General features: G+C 33.5%; 1 protein-coding gene across 1 annotated transcript in view; it reads right to left on the bottom strand.

Moving 5' to 3' along the window:
• Positions 1–16,063, bottom strand: part of LOC118188203 (tachykinin-like peptides receptor 86C) — a 261,837-nt gene that overhangs the window by 7,099 nt on the left and 238,675 nt on the right. Inside the window, exon 4 of the mRNA XM_085810297.1 lies at positions 7,044–7,240. Coding sequence (XP_085666423.1) covers positions 7,044–7,240 — 197 coding nt within the window. The remainder of the gene's footprint in view (positions 1–7,043; positions 7,241–16,063) is intronic.

Here is a 16,063-nt window from a genome sequence, read left to right as displayed (position 1 = left end):
GATTGCGCCTGTCGTTGGCAAGAGCATTTGAGCATCATATATGACAGTACGGCTTTCCTCAGCTCCGCCCCCTGTTTTGAAAGAGAGCACCCCAGGGGACAAGTCCGAAGGTATTCCAGCCTCTTCCCCTGACATCAACTTCTCGAGAAGGCTTTCGACTCACCGCATATTCAGAGTGCCCCATGCCGCACTGACACTATACATTTACAAACATCCATGCCTTCTTCGGGAATCGAACCAGGGCCTTTGGCTAACTACTATCCCGGTTGCGCAGCGTATTGTAATATTAACAAAGTATTGCCCTTTTTTATGAATATACATTTGCGAATGGTTAGTAACATTATGATGTTACTATTAAAAAGGATAAGAGTGTATGTGTTTCTGCTTAACAGGTAAAAGTAATAAAATTAGTCACATTATGAGGTGTAATCCTTGAGATAAGAGACTGAATACATTAGCGCGAGTTAAAGTGTACTACTCATTTCTAGGGACTTAACTAAATGAGCAAGAAATAAAGACCACGTGGAAAAAAGTATTATACCAAAACTAAATGAAATACCCGGCACTACTTAGGCTTTATGCAGAGTGAAGAGTCTTCATTTAGGCGGGTGGGAAAAGTTTCTTGGAAATCTCAGGAGAACAGTGACTTTTCTCGTATTTTGGCTCATGTTTGCGTAAAATTAAGTCAAGCTTGAAAGCTGTAGAGTAGTGTAAAGTTTGCAAGACATCATGCAGTGGTTTTAGTAAGAACTGGTATTGCTTTGTTATCGGTTATGATGTCTTCCAGAAATGATTTTTCAAAAAATCGTCAACCACTTTGGACGACTTCTTTGCCGTTTTCGAAATATTCGCGAAAAACTGATAAAGAGCTGACTTTAATTCTACATTATAGGTTCTACATTATTCTGAAGAATAAACGCACACGGCGCCATCTAAAAGTGTTTGTAAGAACTGATAGCGTGAACGCAACAATGGCAACGTGAACCTGTGATATATGACGTTCTTTCAAAATAGAAACCCCATAAAATATTGATATTAATTCTTTGTAAAAATAAACAATTATAAATTTCTTGCTTAGCATGTATGGCTTTCACTGTTAACGGGGGACGCAATAACGACGACGTGAACTTAAGATCGATGATGTGAGCGCAAATTGTGGATCCCTTGGGATGGTTTCTAGAAACTTTATGCACTGAGTGGTATTCTTCTTGAGAGTCATGTATGCAAAATTTCATCAAGATCAGAGTAAAATTTTAGATTTGTATGAATTGTACACACATATATACAAACAAACGGGCACTCTTTATGTGTATATATACATAACAATATACGATAGCTGCTTTAAAATAATTGGCAATCTCAAAATTAACATTTCTAATTTTGGCGCTCTTCCCTAAATTTATCTGTTCTCCCAAATTAGAAATTTTTCTACGTTATGTAGCACTGCTTGAAAAGGTAACTAAAACTAATATTAACCAATCACAGATTAGCTCTTTTTATACCTCAGACTCTGTATAAATACTCTTGGCACAATAACTACGCCATTATTCTGCTAGCCATTACCTTCCTAATATCTCCCCTCTTCGCTGCTCTAAAATGCCTGCGTCTCAATTTCTGAAAACCCAATGTATATAAGAAATTATCGTAATAGTTATGGTTAAAGAGTATATTGTCTATGAGGAATTATTCTAGTGTGCCTGGAAATAAAGACAATAAATGGCTGAATTTAGGTTTGGTATCAACTCCTTCCTCTTGCCGTACCATTCAGCTGTCGCGACTGTGCTTCGAAATTATGACATAAGTAAAAGCCGACAGGATTCAAAATGTAAAATATAAAATATCTAATATGTAAAATATAAAATCTAGCTTTCAAATAATAAATTAATAGCTCTTCAACTTCCGTTTCACTCTAAAAATAACAGCAATAAATTTTTTTCCCTGCAGTTCTGATGCGCACTTGCCGATGAAATCTGAACCCGAAATCCTGTGCATTAAACTGTCTTGTGATCTGATATGAAATTTGGTATAAAAAAAGTAATTCGTCGCAAGTCTTTCGTCTTCTCTTCGCTCGTCTCTTCTGCTTCTTTCCTCTGTGTCGCTAGCCACGCAAAATTTACTTTTCTAAATTTGTCCATTGTTTAAAATTGTGAGCTGTAAAAAATCGAGAGGTGCATAGCGCAACCACAGCGATAATGCGCCTTATCCAAAAGTAAAATTATGTGTGGAATTTACCGTTATGTGTGTTCTTTGAGTGTCACCTTGCTGACTACGCAGCAAAGTCTTTAAGTTATGATGCAGTCCTCTCCAACGCCAATCCGTCGTAACTCTCACCAAGTCATCTTATTTCAACATAAACGCAGTTTTTTTTCACATCTAATGGAACAGTTTTATTACATATATATAGACATTAGATGATTTCAATGAATCCAGGTAGCGTACTTTCATATGTCCAGTTAGTAACTAATAAAAATATTAATGAATCTGCGTTTATTGTTTTGAATCAAGTACTTTGTTAAGTAATAGCAGAATAAATTTAAAAGAAAAATTAAATACCATAATCTTTACTTAAAGACAAAATGCTACCGCGTGTAAGATAAAAGTATTTTAATTCGAGCAGTGGCAATACATTTCTTTTTATGTCGCTGAGTTTGTCAATTATATTCGTTAGACAGATATATTGTGAATGCAACACACTTCTCTTATATCGCCGAGCTTCTGATTAAATTTGAAATAAATATCTTACCTTTTACAGAGTGGCAAAAGAATTTGCAGAATGTAACTCGTAATAATAAGGCTTATAAAATTTCATTGATAGTATTATTGTATTTTAAAAATTTACACCTTTTATGGATGAATACTTCCAGAATTATTATATTAATGATTAATAATGTATAAAATACTTTATATTGGAACTAAAATTTTCAAAAGTGGCTAATATCTAGTTATCTGTACACGTGCAGCTTTATACTATATTGAGGATTCTGGAATTTATATGAAAGACTGCCTCATAGCGATCCATAACTTAAAATCTCGTCAAACGTATTTCCCTAGAGAAAATCAAAGGAATGACATAGGAGAAAAAGGTCGAACTCGTTTTTGCAGGATTACGAAACATAACACCCAAAAAGTAACTGAAAGCTTTGAAGATGTAGGAGAAAGAAGAAAAATAAATCACAAACTGAGCTTAATAATGCTAAACAAACGCATGTTTAGGTGTACGAGGCTTCAGAATGTTAGATCTAGAAGGCAGTTTAGGGTGCGAGGCTTCAGAAACGGACAGGAATAGAACAATAAAAATTATATACTACGCATAGTCAGAGTAAAAGGAGATAGGAAAAGCCTCTGATGTAGCAGAGGCAGGTATTCAATTCTAGCAGGTATTCAATGTAGATTTTATATGAAAAAATATCGTTACACAAAACGTGTTTGAAGATTCTGTCTTATTTGTTAACAATTCGATTATGCAGTCAGCCAGAGCTTTTCATTTTAGCATTTTTTAGATATCTGTTAAAGGCAAGATGCTTCAAGAAATTTCATGCCGCCGTAAAATTCCGAAGCATATCCCTTTGTCCACTTGAGATGTACCAAATTTGTTTTAAATACTCATTTTTGCCGAATTTGTCGAATTTATTACTATGTTAGGTTATTGATAGTTTATGCTTGTCCGATGCGTCCAAGTCAAACTTCCATTAAGAATAGCAACTACGTTAAATAGCCTTCTTAACTTACAGTTCAAAACGCAGAGATTTTTTCCGATTGCGTTTCTTTCTATCCCTTATCTGATAAAATCAGTAACTTGGAACTCTTACGAATAAATACTAAGTTATCATCTAGTAGTATGAGTCTTAGACCTTTTACGCTTTATTCTGTAATTTCTTGCTGAGCTACTATTTTTTATTTTTCTAAATTTAAATCCAGACTTACATCGGTTTTATAGAAAGCTTTGATTTTTTTGTGAGATGAACTTTCTCAAAAGGAAAAAAAAAAAAAAAAAAAAAAAAAAAAAAAAAAAATCTGCGATATAAGCCGGAAATGAATCTTTTAACCAGGCGAAATAAAAATAAAATAACAGCGTGCACAGTAAGTTATAACATAAAATTTTGATCTCTTAATTTTGCTTAGATTTAAATTTCAAATTTGTGCGCTTCTTCCCATAAGAAAAAAAATTATGGATTATTATTAAATATATATAAGTTAGTGTCTTATTAAGCAAAAATCCATGTAATATTTAAAGAAAAAATTGAACTGTAGTTAGTTTTAAGATAATTTTTAATTTTATTTAATATCTAGTAGAGACATTAGGTTATTTTTGAAACAGGAAGAAGTGAAAAATGAGCAACGCCTTCTCCGAGAATCGAACCACGGGTCTCTGAAATAGTCGCCCAGTGTGCTGATCCCTACACAACGAAGGCATGCTAAGAGGACAGGAGAAATACCTTAGATACTTCCCCTTTTAAAGGGTAACTGGAGTTTTAGGGGACCCAGTCGCCAAATCTTGGGGTGTGGAGAATCATCATTCACCAACATTTTAGTTCTGGAACCTTTGTACAGACAAGAGGGTTTTTTGAAGTAAGAGAGATGAAAAATGAACAATGCCCTCGCCGGGAATCGAACCGCGGACCTCTGGACGCTGAACTTGCAGACCACTACACTACGAAGGCATGCTAAGAAGGCGGGAGTAAAACCTTATAAGCTGAATACTAAAAGGTAAAAATACTTATGTACCTGCATTAAAGTTCACATTTTACTTCAAAGCTTCAAAACGATGTATGATATGATAATACAAATTTTAAGAGCAGATAAATAAGAGTTCAGAAGCTTCCTTAAATCAAGGCAGTGTTTGTTTAACGCATTCTACTATCTCCAGATATTTCAAAGACAATGTAATAGCTTAAATATTTTACCCCACCCCTAAAACATTTCCGGGAAAATCTATAATTGCATACAACTGAATGATTCCGCTGTAAAACTAAAGGAAAATATTTTAATATTTTTTCAATCATTGTAAATTTCCTTTTCTTTAAACCAAAAATACTCTTTCAATTAAATTTCCTTAGAAGATTTAGTAAATATGTTTGCAACGGAACTTATTCTACTAAATCTGTATAATAATAATTATCGAAAGAAATAAAATTAATCTAGAAAAGTCAAACATTTAAAGGAAATGAAAGATATTGATTGAAATGGGTAATAAAAGAAAATTTCACGTAATTTTATAGCGCCCATTCTATTTAATACTGATGCAAGAAAATGGCAGGAACTGGTGTTTTATTAACTGATAATCTTACTTTATTAAAACTAAAAATTATTGTAAACGTTATGTAATAGTGTGAGTATGGTAAAATTGTATGAAGTGGGAAGTTTCTTTAAGCTGGAAATTAATCAATAAAAATGAAATATGTTTCATAAATATACATAAACAATGGCACTTTATGTAATCGTTCCTCAGCCCCACATTTTGCTTTGATACTTTTATTTCGCGTTAGGAATAAATGCGAAATTACAGACTAGTGAAAATATTTTAACATAAAATAATCGTACACTTGTGGCTGGGATTAAAGATATTAGTCAAATAAAGTAATCTTTCATATTGCGCTAATCTTGACCATGTTAAATCGTTTATAAAGTCTTATATAAGTGATAATTTATATATCTATTATACGAGTTTCTTTGAGGTTTTTTTTAAAAAAAAAACAACTAACAACGAGGTAAATATTTTCCTGGAGTTAGTAAAGGGGAAAAAACGTTATTTATCATTATATAGCTGTGATTACCTAATTATCATTTATAAAGAATGTCTTACAGATATTTCCCGTGAGAGATCGGTATGTTTATGAAAGCAATTGTATAAAAGATAATTTTACGTTATATATAAATTAATATAGAAGCTTCAGATTGTAGTATTTCGCAGAAATGTTAAAATTCGAAAATTTACATTTTGTCAAATCCAAGTGTTAAACGGTCCTAATATCCCTCTTTTGGCATTTCCTTTTCTTCGAGTTAAAAGTTTTTTCACAATTTGTGTTTTTAACTTTGAATCTTATAGAATAGGTTTCTGTCTGGAAGAGATTTAGTATAATAAATAATATTTTCTCCCTCCTTCCAGTATGCTTTCCTCGTGTAATGGTGGCACACTTGTTGCGCGTATCCGAGATGTTCAGGCTCGAGTCTCGGCAAGGACATTGCTCGTTTTTCAAGCCTCCTGCTTCACAAAAACCTAATGAATATACAAATGGCGCCCGAACTAAAAGGCGGTGGAACTAAATTCGCCAACTCTACGATTTGGAGATTAGGTCCATAATCTCCAGTCGCCCTTTTAAAAGGGGGGGGGGGTAAATAAGGTATTTTCTTCCTCCTTCTAGCATGCCTTCATAATGTAAAGGTAGTATACTCAGCGCGTATTCGAGAGGTCCAGGTTTGAGGCCCGGCGAGGGCATTGCACATTTTCCCCATCTCCTGTTTAGGGAAAAAAAAACCTGATGTCCTTTATAGTTTCTTCTTTTGATGTTTCTCCCTTTTTTTATATTTTCTTCTTTGTTAGATTTTTTACATCATAGACTGGCGCTTTTCATTCGAACGCTTTTAGTTGCGAAATGTTTTAGAGTACTCTTACGGTAATTCTACAGTATGTTTGACAAATAATGAAGTAAGTTCATACAAACAGTGTATATACTTCGGCATTTTACCTGCTTTTTACAATGCGAATATCTAATAATAAATATTCACGAAAAATAAGCAGTAAATTTTACAGGACTAGCATTTATAAGTGTGAATCATCTTTGGTTTAGTATTTCATTTCCTGCTTCTCGTACCTGTAATCAAATATCGAATTTATTAATTATGAAAAGCATTTCAAAATAAATAAAAATAAATAAACACAAAATTAATTATACACTACGCATACAGTTAATCTCTTCGAGTTTAAATTTGTTATCTTTTTTTTAAGCTGTATCCTGCAAAAACTGGATATTTCCTTAGTAACTGCCAGTAGAATTAAGTGACATCTTTTCTCTAATTATATATATATACATATAGATTCTTACCTAGCATTCATGATGTAGTACACAATAGGATTATAACAAGAATTCGACATTGCAAGCCAGTAAATAGCTAGATATACGTGCTGGATAAAATGCGTTTGTAGTATATCCTTGTGGTAGTATGTATACAGAAAGTATATGTGATAGGGCAGCCAACAAACAGCAAAAAGTAGCATAATCGCAACCAGCATATGAACGACCTGTAAAGAGAAAAATTCATATCAGAAGAAATATCATCTTAAACACAAAACTACTTAAAAAAATCTGAAAGCTTTCAGATTTTATATTACGCCCAAATGGGCGTTTTTTTAACGTTTTATGTGTTACCTTTATTTATTAAATATCATATCCTTCGCACTTAAACCATAAAATTCAGTTCAACAGCACTATCACAAAATATTTAAAAGAGCATATCTTCAGTATTTCCGATGCACAATCTCGCGCGCTAGAGATAAAAAATATTTTTTCGGGCAGTGTTGTCAATAAAACAAATTACCTATTCCAAATTTGGGGTTTCAGATGCCTATATTCGAGTGGAGGACTACGTTATTCAAAATTTGATGTCTCTAGGTTACCGTTGTTTTTTCACAATGCGAGAAATATACACATATGCAGGGCTCTAATATTTGGTGGGAAAATTTTAAAAGTGAAACGCCACAAAATGCCAAGACGAAATTAATAGCTTTTCTGTTCTAATACCCTTTTTGCTAATAATTGTCATTAAATTTATTTATTAGGATAAAAATAATGTGACTACAAAATTTTGATCCTTAAGTAGCAAGTTCTTTTGAATATTAAGTAAGGTTATTTGTGATTAAAACTGAAATATCGTCGGGAAATGCAAAAACATGAGGGAAATAGACTCTGTTTCTATCCTTTATGTGATATTTCAACAGGATGGAAAAAATAGTGAATTAAGTGTTACGATTCTGAAACATTGTAGCAAATAAGTTATTAAAATGAATGCAGTAATAAAATGCTATATGAAAAAATGACACTTTAAAAGATTTATTTTTGAGAAGTGTAAAATGCATATCCGCCGTCGATTAATTTAGGAAGCAGTTTATTTGTGGGAAGGAAATGCAAATATGATTGCAAATAAACTTCATTAGTTATTAATTTAGTGCTATGATTTAAAAAAAGATTCTTTTACCAATTTTAATATTTATTTGACTGAATTAAAAATTCTTCGTTAATCATTAATGCCCAGCAAAAGCTTTTTAACTCTTCTAAAGATATTTTTGTTAGGTACTGATTATTATTCATTTATGCAATCTAGTTTTAGGATTTGCTATAAAGAGCAAAATACATCATTAGAGATAACTATGCATGTCATAAATATTAAAGTAAATACTCTAGACAAATCTTAAATACACTAGAAAAATGCGAAAATTAGACTTAAAATAACATGCTTTGGCAGAAAATAAACACTTTGGGTATATGTAAATAAGTCGGCACAAATATTTAAATTAAAAAATGATGACTGAATTAAATCCTAGATATGTGGTATTTAATCAAGACAGATATGAATTACTTCATGACCGCTAATCAGCTGCATTTTCAGATTAAATTATTTAGTTTCGAAAACACAGTAAATAGGTTTTTCGACAGCAGGGGCAGAATTATGTATATTGTTGGTAAACGAATGTTAAAAATTGTAATTTCGAGAGGAAAAAAAAGAGTCGAAAATCTACGATACCTATAATCTGAGATATAATTTGTCACAAAATACTTCGCTAACAATGGCTTCTTCTATTTACGATGATTCAAGTTTTGCCAAATAGAGTTGATTGATTAGTTAATTATGACAAATCATTTGATGTCTACTTGCTTGAAAGATCAGGAGAGGTTAGGTTAGATTATTTATACACGACAAAGGACGCAAAGGCTATTTGCCTAAAAAGGAGGAATACTTTCGTAGAGGACTTTTTAAGGGAAACTTCTCGTATTCAAGATACGTTAGATGGAAAAAACACGAAAAACATCTATGCAGAAAACCTTTTCGATTGTGTTTGAACCCGGATCGGTATTCAGGATCGAACTACCAATAGCCACTCCGCCTCTGATGCCTCCATTTTCTAAAGAAGGGATACCTTTTAATGAAGAACTTTCTTCAGAGATCCTATTGCTATTTAGTATATTTCTTCACGCAGCTGACCTGTTCATCTGACCGCAGCTGGCAATATAATCAATACACTCCGATTTGAAAAACTCGATCATTCATGGGCTAATCCGACGAAAACGAGTGTGATAATGATTTTATAGGTTATAACAAAATGCGAAAAATTTGAGACTTGAATTACTGGCATAAAGCCTGTGGGATATCTAGAACCAAATGAATGCAACCCCAAAGGACTGCATCTCCTGATGTAGACAGTTTATTACTCGGAACATCGGACATCTTTGGTGGTTCTTGAGGCATCAACCGCTAGGAGTTTTGACCTCTGAAATAGGCGTACTTTGAGGCCTTTGGCCGGAAATAGGAAAATAAACGCTTTTGCGCAACTTAGATTAGTATCTATGTTAAACAAATATGAAAATGTTATCTTTTATATGGGAAATTCAAAATAAAGTTGCAACATAATATCAATACATGAAGTAGACTATATATCAAGAAATTGTATTCTTGTGATAAGGAGTAGTAGAGTTTCACACTTTGTTGATATAGAAAAGCAAAGAGTTGAAAATTATTTGCAAAGTATATAAATGCTCTAACATTAGAAGTATATAGTGCGTTGAGAGTAATAATATGGGTGGTATCCGCCGAAAATATCGCGGCAAAAAAAACGCGGACGAAAACGTTGCGGAGAAAACTACGCAAGGCGAAAACGTAGTGGTAACATCGTGGAAGAAAGAAAGTAAAGCAAAGAGAAAGCATCTCAGTTCTAAAACATCGTGGTACAAAATATCGTCGTTAAAAATAAAGCGGTTCAAAAATTTCGCAGTTAAAAAACATCGTCGTCGAAAATATCGTAGGAAAAAATAAAGTACCTTCAAATCATTGCATGACTATAACATCGCAGACATGCATTTTTTAGGCTTTAATAACTGTAAATGGATGTATTCGCAAAATGATTTGTGAGCTCAAGATGGGAAGAAGGACAATTTTTACTTTCATATTTTTTACTAACTAATAAATATTTTCTAAAAATGTAAAATGGAAATATAAGCATAGAAAATTAATGCAACTTATAGCCCTTAATAGAATTTTAAACTGACATAGTTAACTAACAAAGGTTATTAATAAATTAATTTTTATAAAGTTTTACTGGTAATTTTTCATGAAAAGTATAATCTAAAAAAGAGAGAAAGAAAGATAAGTAACTGCATGACCGTATCTATAAAAAATTATCCTTCTTTCCATCTTGCGCTCACAAATCGTTATGCGAATATCCATTTACAATTAAAGCCTGAAAAATGCATGTCAACGATATTATCGTCATCTGATGATTTGTAGGTACTTTTGTAGGTACATTTTGTACCACGATATTTTCGACGAGGATGTTTTTAAACTGCGACGTTTTTGAGCAGGTTTATTATCGACTACGATATTTTGTACCACGATGTTTTAGACCTGCGAAGTTTTCTCTTTGCTTTATCGGTTAATCATATAACCGTTGTAAATGAGGACTTAGATTACTAAAGAGTTAAAAAATTGTGGGAATTAGAATCAATTGGATTAAGTTCGGATAAAGAAATCTTTCGATCTGATAAGGAAATTTTAGATCCATTTGAACGAAATACAACTTATGGGAATAAAAGATACGAGACTCGATTATTGTGGAAAGAGGCTGTTGAAGGTTTAAATAATAATTATGAAATTGCAAAACAGCGTTTGCTATTTTTAAATAAAAAGTTTCAGAAAAATAGGGAGCTGTATTTAAAATATAATGAGATAATTAATGAACACTTCAGAGATGGCATAGTGGAACGGGCAGATACGTATTTAACCCTTTCAGGCACGCTACTTTTTAAAGTCGGAGTTTTGATTACAAAAAAGGTAGGCAGTCTAATTAGGCCTAGAAGAGTACACAAGTAAAATTTTGTGAAGATAGCATTTATCGTTTTAATCTGTAGGTGTGCCCACAGATTAAAACGATAAAGTGACAAACTGATTGAATAGAACTTCGAAAAGAGTACTGAACGAGCATTGTTGTCAATAAACTGACCGATGAGATGCGGAGAAACAAAGAATACAGAATCTCAATTGTCCTAGGTTTTCGGTGAGCCCGGTCTGGGCACACCTAAGGTACGCCGTTTGATTTTGGGCAAGATTTCAAGCTATAAATTTAAAACTAATGTAGAATAAGGATATTAGCATACAGAAAAAAATAACATAGAAATTTCTTTTCAAATAATTCCTTTTATACCCTAAAAAATTGGGAAGATTTCTTGGAAAAATAAGGGTCTTAAATAACTAAACATGGCTAAAATATATGGACTGGTTTGTGTTGAGCTGCCATCTACTATAAATAAAGAAGTTTCAGAGTAACCTATAGTAACCTATAAATCCTTTTTCATTCAATGTTTCTGTGCATACATCACGCGGCGGTGCGCGAGCAGAAGAATTCTACAAATGTTCGAATAGTTTTTGACGTTTCTTCTAAAAGTAAGGGAAATTGATTACTTAATGATTGTTTAGAAAGCGGACCTAATTTAAATCCCGATTTATTAAATATTATCATTAAATTTAGGGTACATTCAATTGCGTTCTGTGCCGACATTCAGCGTGCAGTTTTAGAGGTAGGCATAGCTAAAGAAGATGGGGATTTTTTAAAGTTTTTATGGATAAATGAAGGCGAGTCAAACTCACTCACAGTAATTCCAATTTACAAGTTCTCCAAGACAATCGAGTCGCTTTCGGAGTCAAGTGCTCACCTTATTTATTAACAACTACAATAAGACTGCATTTAAAAAAGTATGATGATGCCTACGAAGAGGCATGCAATATGTTAAAAGAGCTTTACGTAGATGATTTAATTTCTGGGACAGTAAATGTAGCAAGGGCCTTACATTTAAGCAGGAACATGATTTTCATTCTTAGCGAGGACAGCATGAATTTACGTAGATGGGTTTCAAACTCACCTGAACAATGGAAACTTAATGGAGTTGACTGTCGTGAGACATCTGAAGACTCTTTGATACCGTTGAAGGTTTTAGGGCTTATCTGGGACAATTTCAATGATAATTTGAAAGTAGATGTATCTCAGTTTGAAAAGTTACACAATCTTAAAATAACTAAAAGCATTATTTTGCAGCATGTGGTTTGCTGTTTGATCATTTAGGGATCATGAATCCGTTTACTGTTCGAATTAGACTCTTAATGCAAACTATGTGGGAAAAGGGTATTCATTGGGACGAGAATGTTCCCCTTGATACAGATTTCTTATTCAAAAATGGTTAAAAGAAGTTGAAAAAATAAAATTTTTTGAAATTCCCATAACAGTACTTCAATGATATGTGTAGGCAAGTTTTTAGAATTTCACATATTTCCTGATGCCAGCCCCAAGTGTTACGGCGCTGTAGCATATTTTTAAAATTTGAGAAGAAAAATAAATATAAAACAAGTTTCATAATGTCAAAATACCGTTTAGCTCCATTAAAAAAGGTAACACTCCCTAGACTTGAACATTAATTTCTGCAAGATTAGGTTCGCATTTGCAATCGATATTTCAGCAGTTGATAAGGGAAATATATTTTACTGGACTGATTTCCAAATTTGCATTTACTGGATTAAGGGACTACTAACGAATGGAAACAATTTGTTAGAAATCGTGTGATAGAGATGAAGGAGTAAACGGTACTTTGCAGTGGGAAAACCAACCCGGCTGATAAACTCAGGAGGGGGATCAATGCTGAAGCTCTAATTAATGGTAGTGTTTGGTTTACTGGGCCACCTTGGCTTTCAGAGGTAGATATTCGATGTCACATAACCGAAGTGAATACCGAAGCTGACTTGCAAAACGTTAGTGAAGAACGAAAATGTGTTACTTTGAAAACATTTGTGAAATCTACAGAAGCATTACTAAATCTTGAACTGTACGGAAATTTAAACAAAGTTCTGGGAATAATGGCTTATGTTCTGCGCTTCGTGAACAGTTGTAAATAGGCTCGTGAAAAGCAAGCTGGTGTGCTTACCGCTTACGTGTTAAGGAAGAATTTATTATAAAAATGTTCAAATTAATGAATTTTCAGAAGAAATCAAGGCTTTAAAGACAGGGCAACCTATTAGAACTGAAAGCAAAATCATTTCAATTAATCTATTTCTAGATGAGAACGAAATTTTAAGAGTAGGGGGTAGATTAGGAAACGCAAAATTACCAGAAAAAGTAAACAACCCATTATATTGGCAAATAATATTCACTTTACTAAATTATTAATGCAGAATTATCACGAAAAACATTTACACGGAGGGTTACATTTAATGTTATCCGCAATAAGACAGAAATACTGAATAATAAGTGCAAAGAATGAAATTTAAAAATGCATCTGGAAATACATAAACTGTTGCAGAGTACGAGCAGTAACATCTACTCAATTAATGGGAGAACTCAACTAATGCAAGTAGAGTGATTCCAAGTAGAACCTTTTCAAGCGCTGATTATGCCGGCCCATTTGCTGTGAAAATGAAAAGGGGAAGAGGTACAAGACCAATTAAATGTTATGTCTGTATTTTCGTTTGTTTAGCTACAAAGGCTATCCATTTAGAGATTGTCAAGTGAAGCCTAGCTTATCAAGTGAAGCATTCTTAGCTGCTCTAAAACGATTTGCTTCGAGGAGAGGAAAACCTCAAGAAATAAGAAGTAATTGTGGAACTAATTTTATAGGCTCAAATAAAATCCTCAAGGAAGCAGTTTCTTCTGTCCACTCAAATTCAGAATTTCAAAGGTGGTAGGCAAATGAAAACATAAGGTGGATATTCAATCCCCCAGCTGCTCCACATTATGGTGGTATATGGGATGCAGCTGTTAGATCCATGAAGCTGCATATAAAAAAATGTGTTGAATTTCAGATTTTGACTTAAGACTTACTAACTCTAACTGCACAATTGAAGCATGCTTAAATTCGAGGCCAGTAACACCGGTCTCCAGTGATCCCAATGATTTGACAGCTCTGACTCCTGGACACTTTATTATAGGGACTCTTTTAACAGCTGTTCCGGAAAAAGATTTAACCGAAATACGAGTGTATCCATTGCAGAGATGGCAACTAACACAGCAGATGTTCCAAGGGTTTTGGAAGCGGTGGATTAAAGAGTACCTGTGCTAACTACAGCAGCGAAGCAAATGGAGACAGCCTAGCTCAAATAGTCGTTAAAATGAACTTGGTTCTCATTAAAGAAGATAATATGCCTTCATTAAGTTGGAAACTCGGCGAGTAATAGAAGTGTTTCCTGGAAGAGATAATAATGTTCGAATGGTAAGACTAAAAACTGTGCACGAGGACATTAAAAGTCCTATTACCAAACTGTGTCTTTTGCCAGTTAATAATGCAGAACATTGACTTTTAAGTGCCTGATTTATATTGAATATGTTTTGTTATCATTTTTATATCGCTTATTGTACTAATATTTTTATTTGCTTTTTTTAGTTTAACCATTATAGTTAATTGTTCAATATAGTAAGCTATAAGATGTTTAGATGTTTTGCTAGAAGACTGGTAAGTGTAACATGTAATTTTATACTTTTTGAAGATTTTCATGCTTTTACAATTTCTGTATTTTTCATTTACTTTTTTGCATATATTGAAGATTATATTAAGATGAATGCAATTCATCGGGGGATGTTTTGGCCTTCTCGGTGATTGCGGCCCAGAGAGCGCACCGCACAAAAAGTTAGTTGCGTTATAGATCGTAAAGGGAGCGGACACGTCAATATGTCGGGCGTATTACCGTTAATTGATATAATGGCGTCGTATCTGCCAGGTGGCATAAGGATTGTAAATAAATGTACAGTAAAATATCTTGGTCGAAAGGAAATTTTTTAAAGCTATACAAAATATATCCGAGGCTAAAGTAAAAATAGAAAACTAATTGCAAGAGTTGCTAAATTTTGGAACCGCTGTCATGTTTATTTTCAAAATCATGTCTGTGCAACATTGAAACTAAAAGTTTATGCGCATCAAAAGAAGGAAAAACAAAAATTTCAAGTAAAATCTATTTTGGACTGAAATTTCTGCAGAAACTGAAGGTAGTTAAATTAAATTAATTACCGTACTTGGAAATCAGACCCTCTTTTTTGCTGTAAAATTGTTCCAAAATTTGGTAAAATCTTATAATTGGGTATATTAATAAAGGAAATTGCAGACTGAGAAGAGGAAGTTTAATTAAATTTAAAGTGCAAAATAATTACATTGTTCATATACTAAACGAATAGAGCGTTGCATAATTGCTGCTAATTACAAAAGCCACGTGTAACTGAAAGATTTAACTTTAGTCTTGCATTCGTTGCGTTATTTACTTTTATACTTGAAGACGAATAAGATTTATTTTGTCCTCTTAATGACGAGTTCTAGCCATTTAGGTTTCTAACTACTATTAAGGCCAGAAGCAGTGGTGATTTTATTGCGAAGAAACCTAACAGGCTGTCACCATTGCTTCTTATGAAGGGACATACAATTTACGAGCATCTTCGAAACTGCACGACTGGCAGGTTATTCATTATCTACCGTTGTCATTATTTAAGCAAAGTGGATAAATGACTTGAAACCAGCAATAGACGCCATGGTGTTGGCCTTCCACGCTTCATCAAAGAAAAAGGACGTTGGAAAGAAAAAGGACGTTGCTGTCCCGCTTGGTACAGCAAAATCGGAGCCAGACAGAGGCTCAGCTGATAGCCCAATACAATGCAGGTATAAGTGTTTCGGAACACACAGTTAAGCGGATATGGGACTGCGCACCAGACGTCCCATTCTTGTATCTCAGTTGGACCAATCGTCATCATCGACTACGCCTGCAGTGGGCCGGGAATATTTAGACTGGACCATAGATAAGTGGAAGGCAGTTGGTTGGTCGGTTGAATCAC

This window comes from Stegodyphus dumicola, chromosome 2 (assembly GCF_044657685.1).
Source record: "Stegodyphus dumicola isolate Sdum_Otavi_A_Nest chromosome 2, ASM4465768v1".
NCBI classification, from domain to species: Eukaryota; Metazoa; Arthropoda; class Arachnida; order Araneae; family Eresidae; genus Stegodyphus; species Stegodyphus dumicola.
This window is presented reverse-complemented; position numbering and strand designations above follow the sequence as displayed.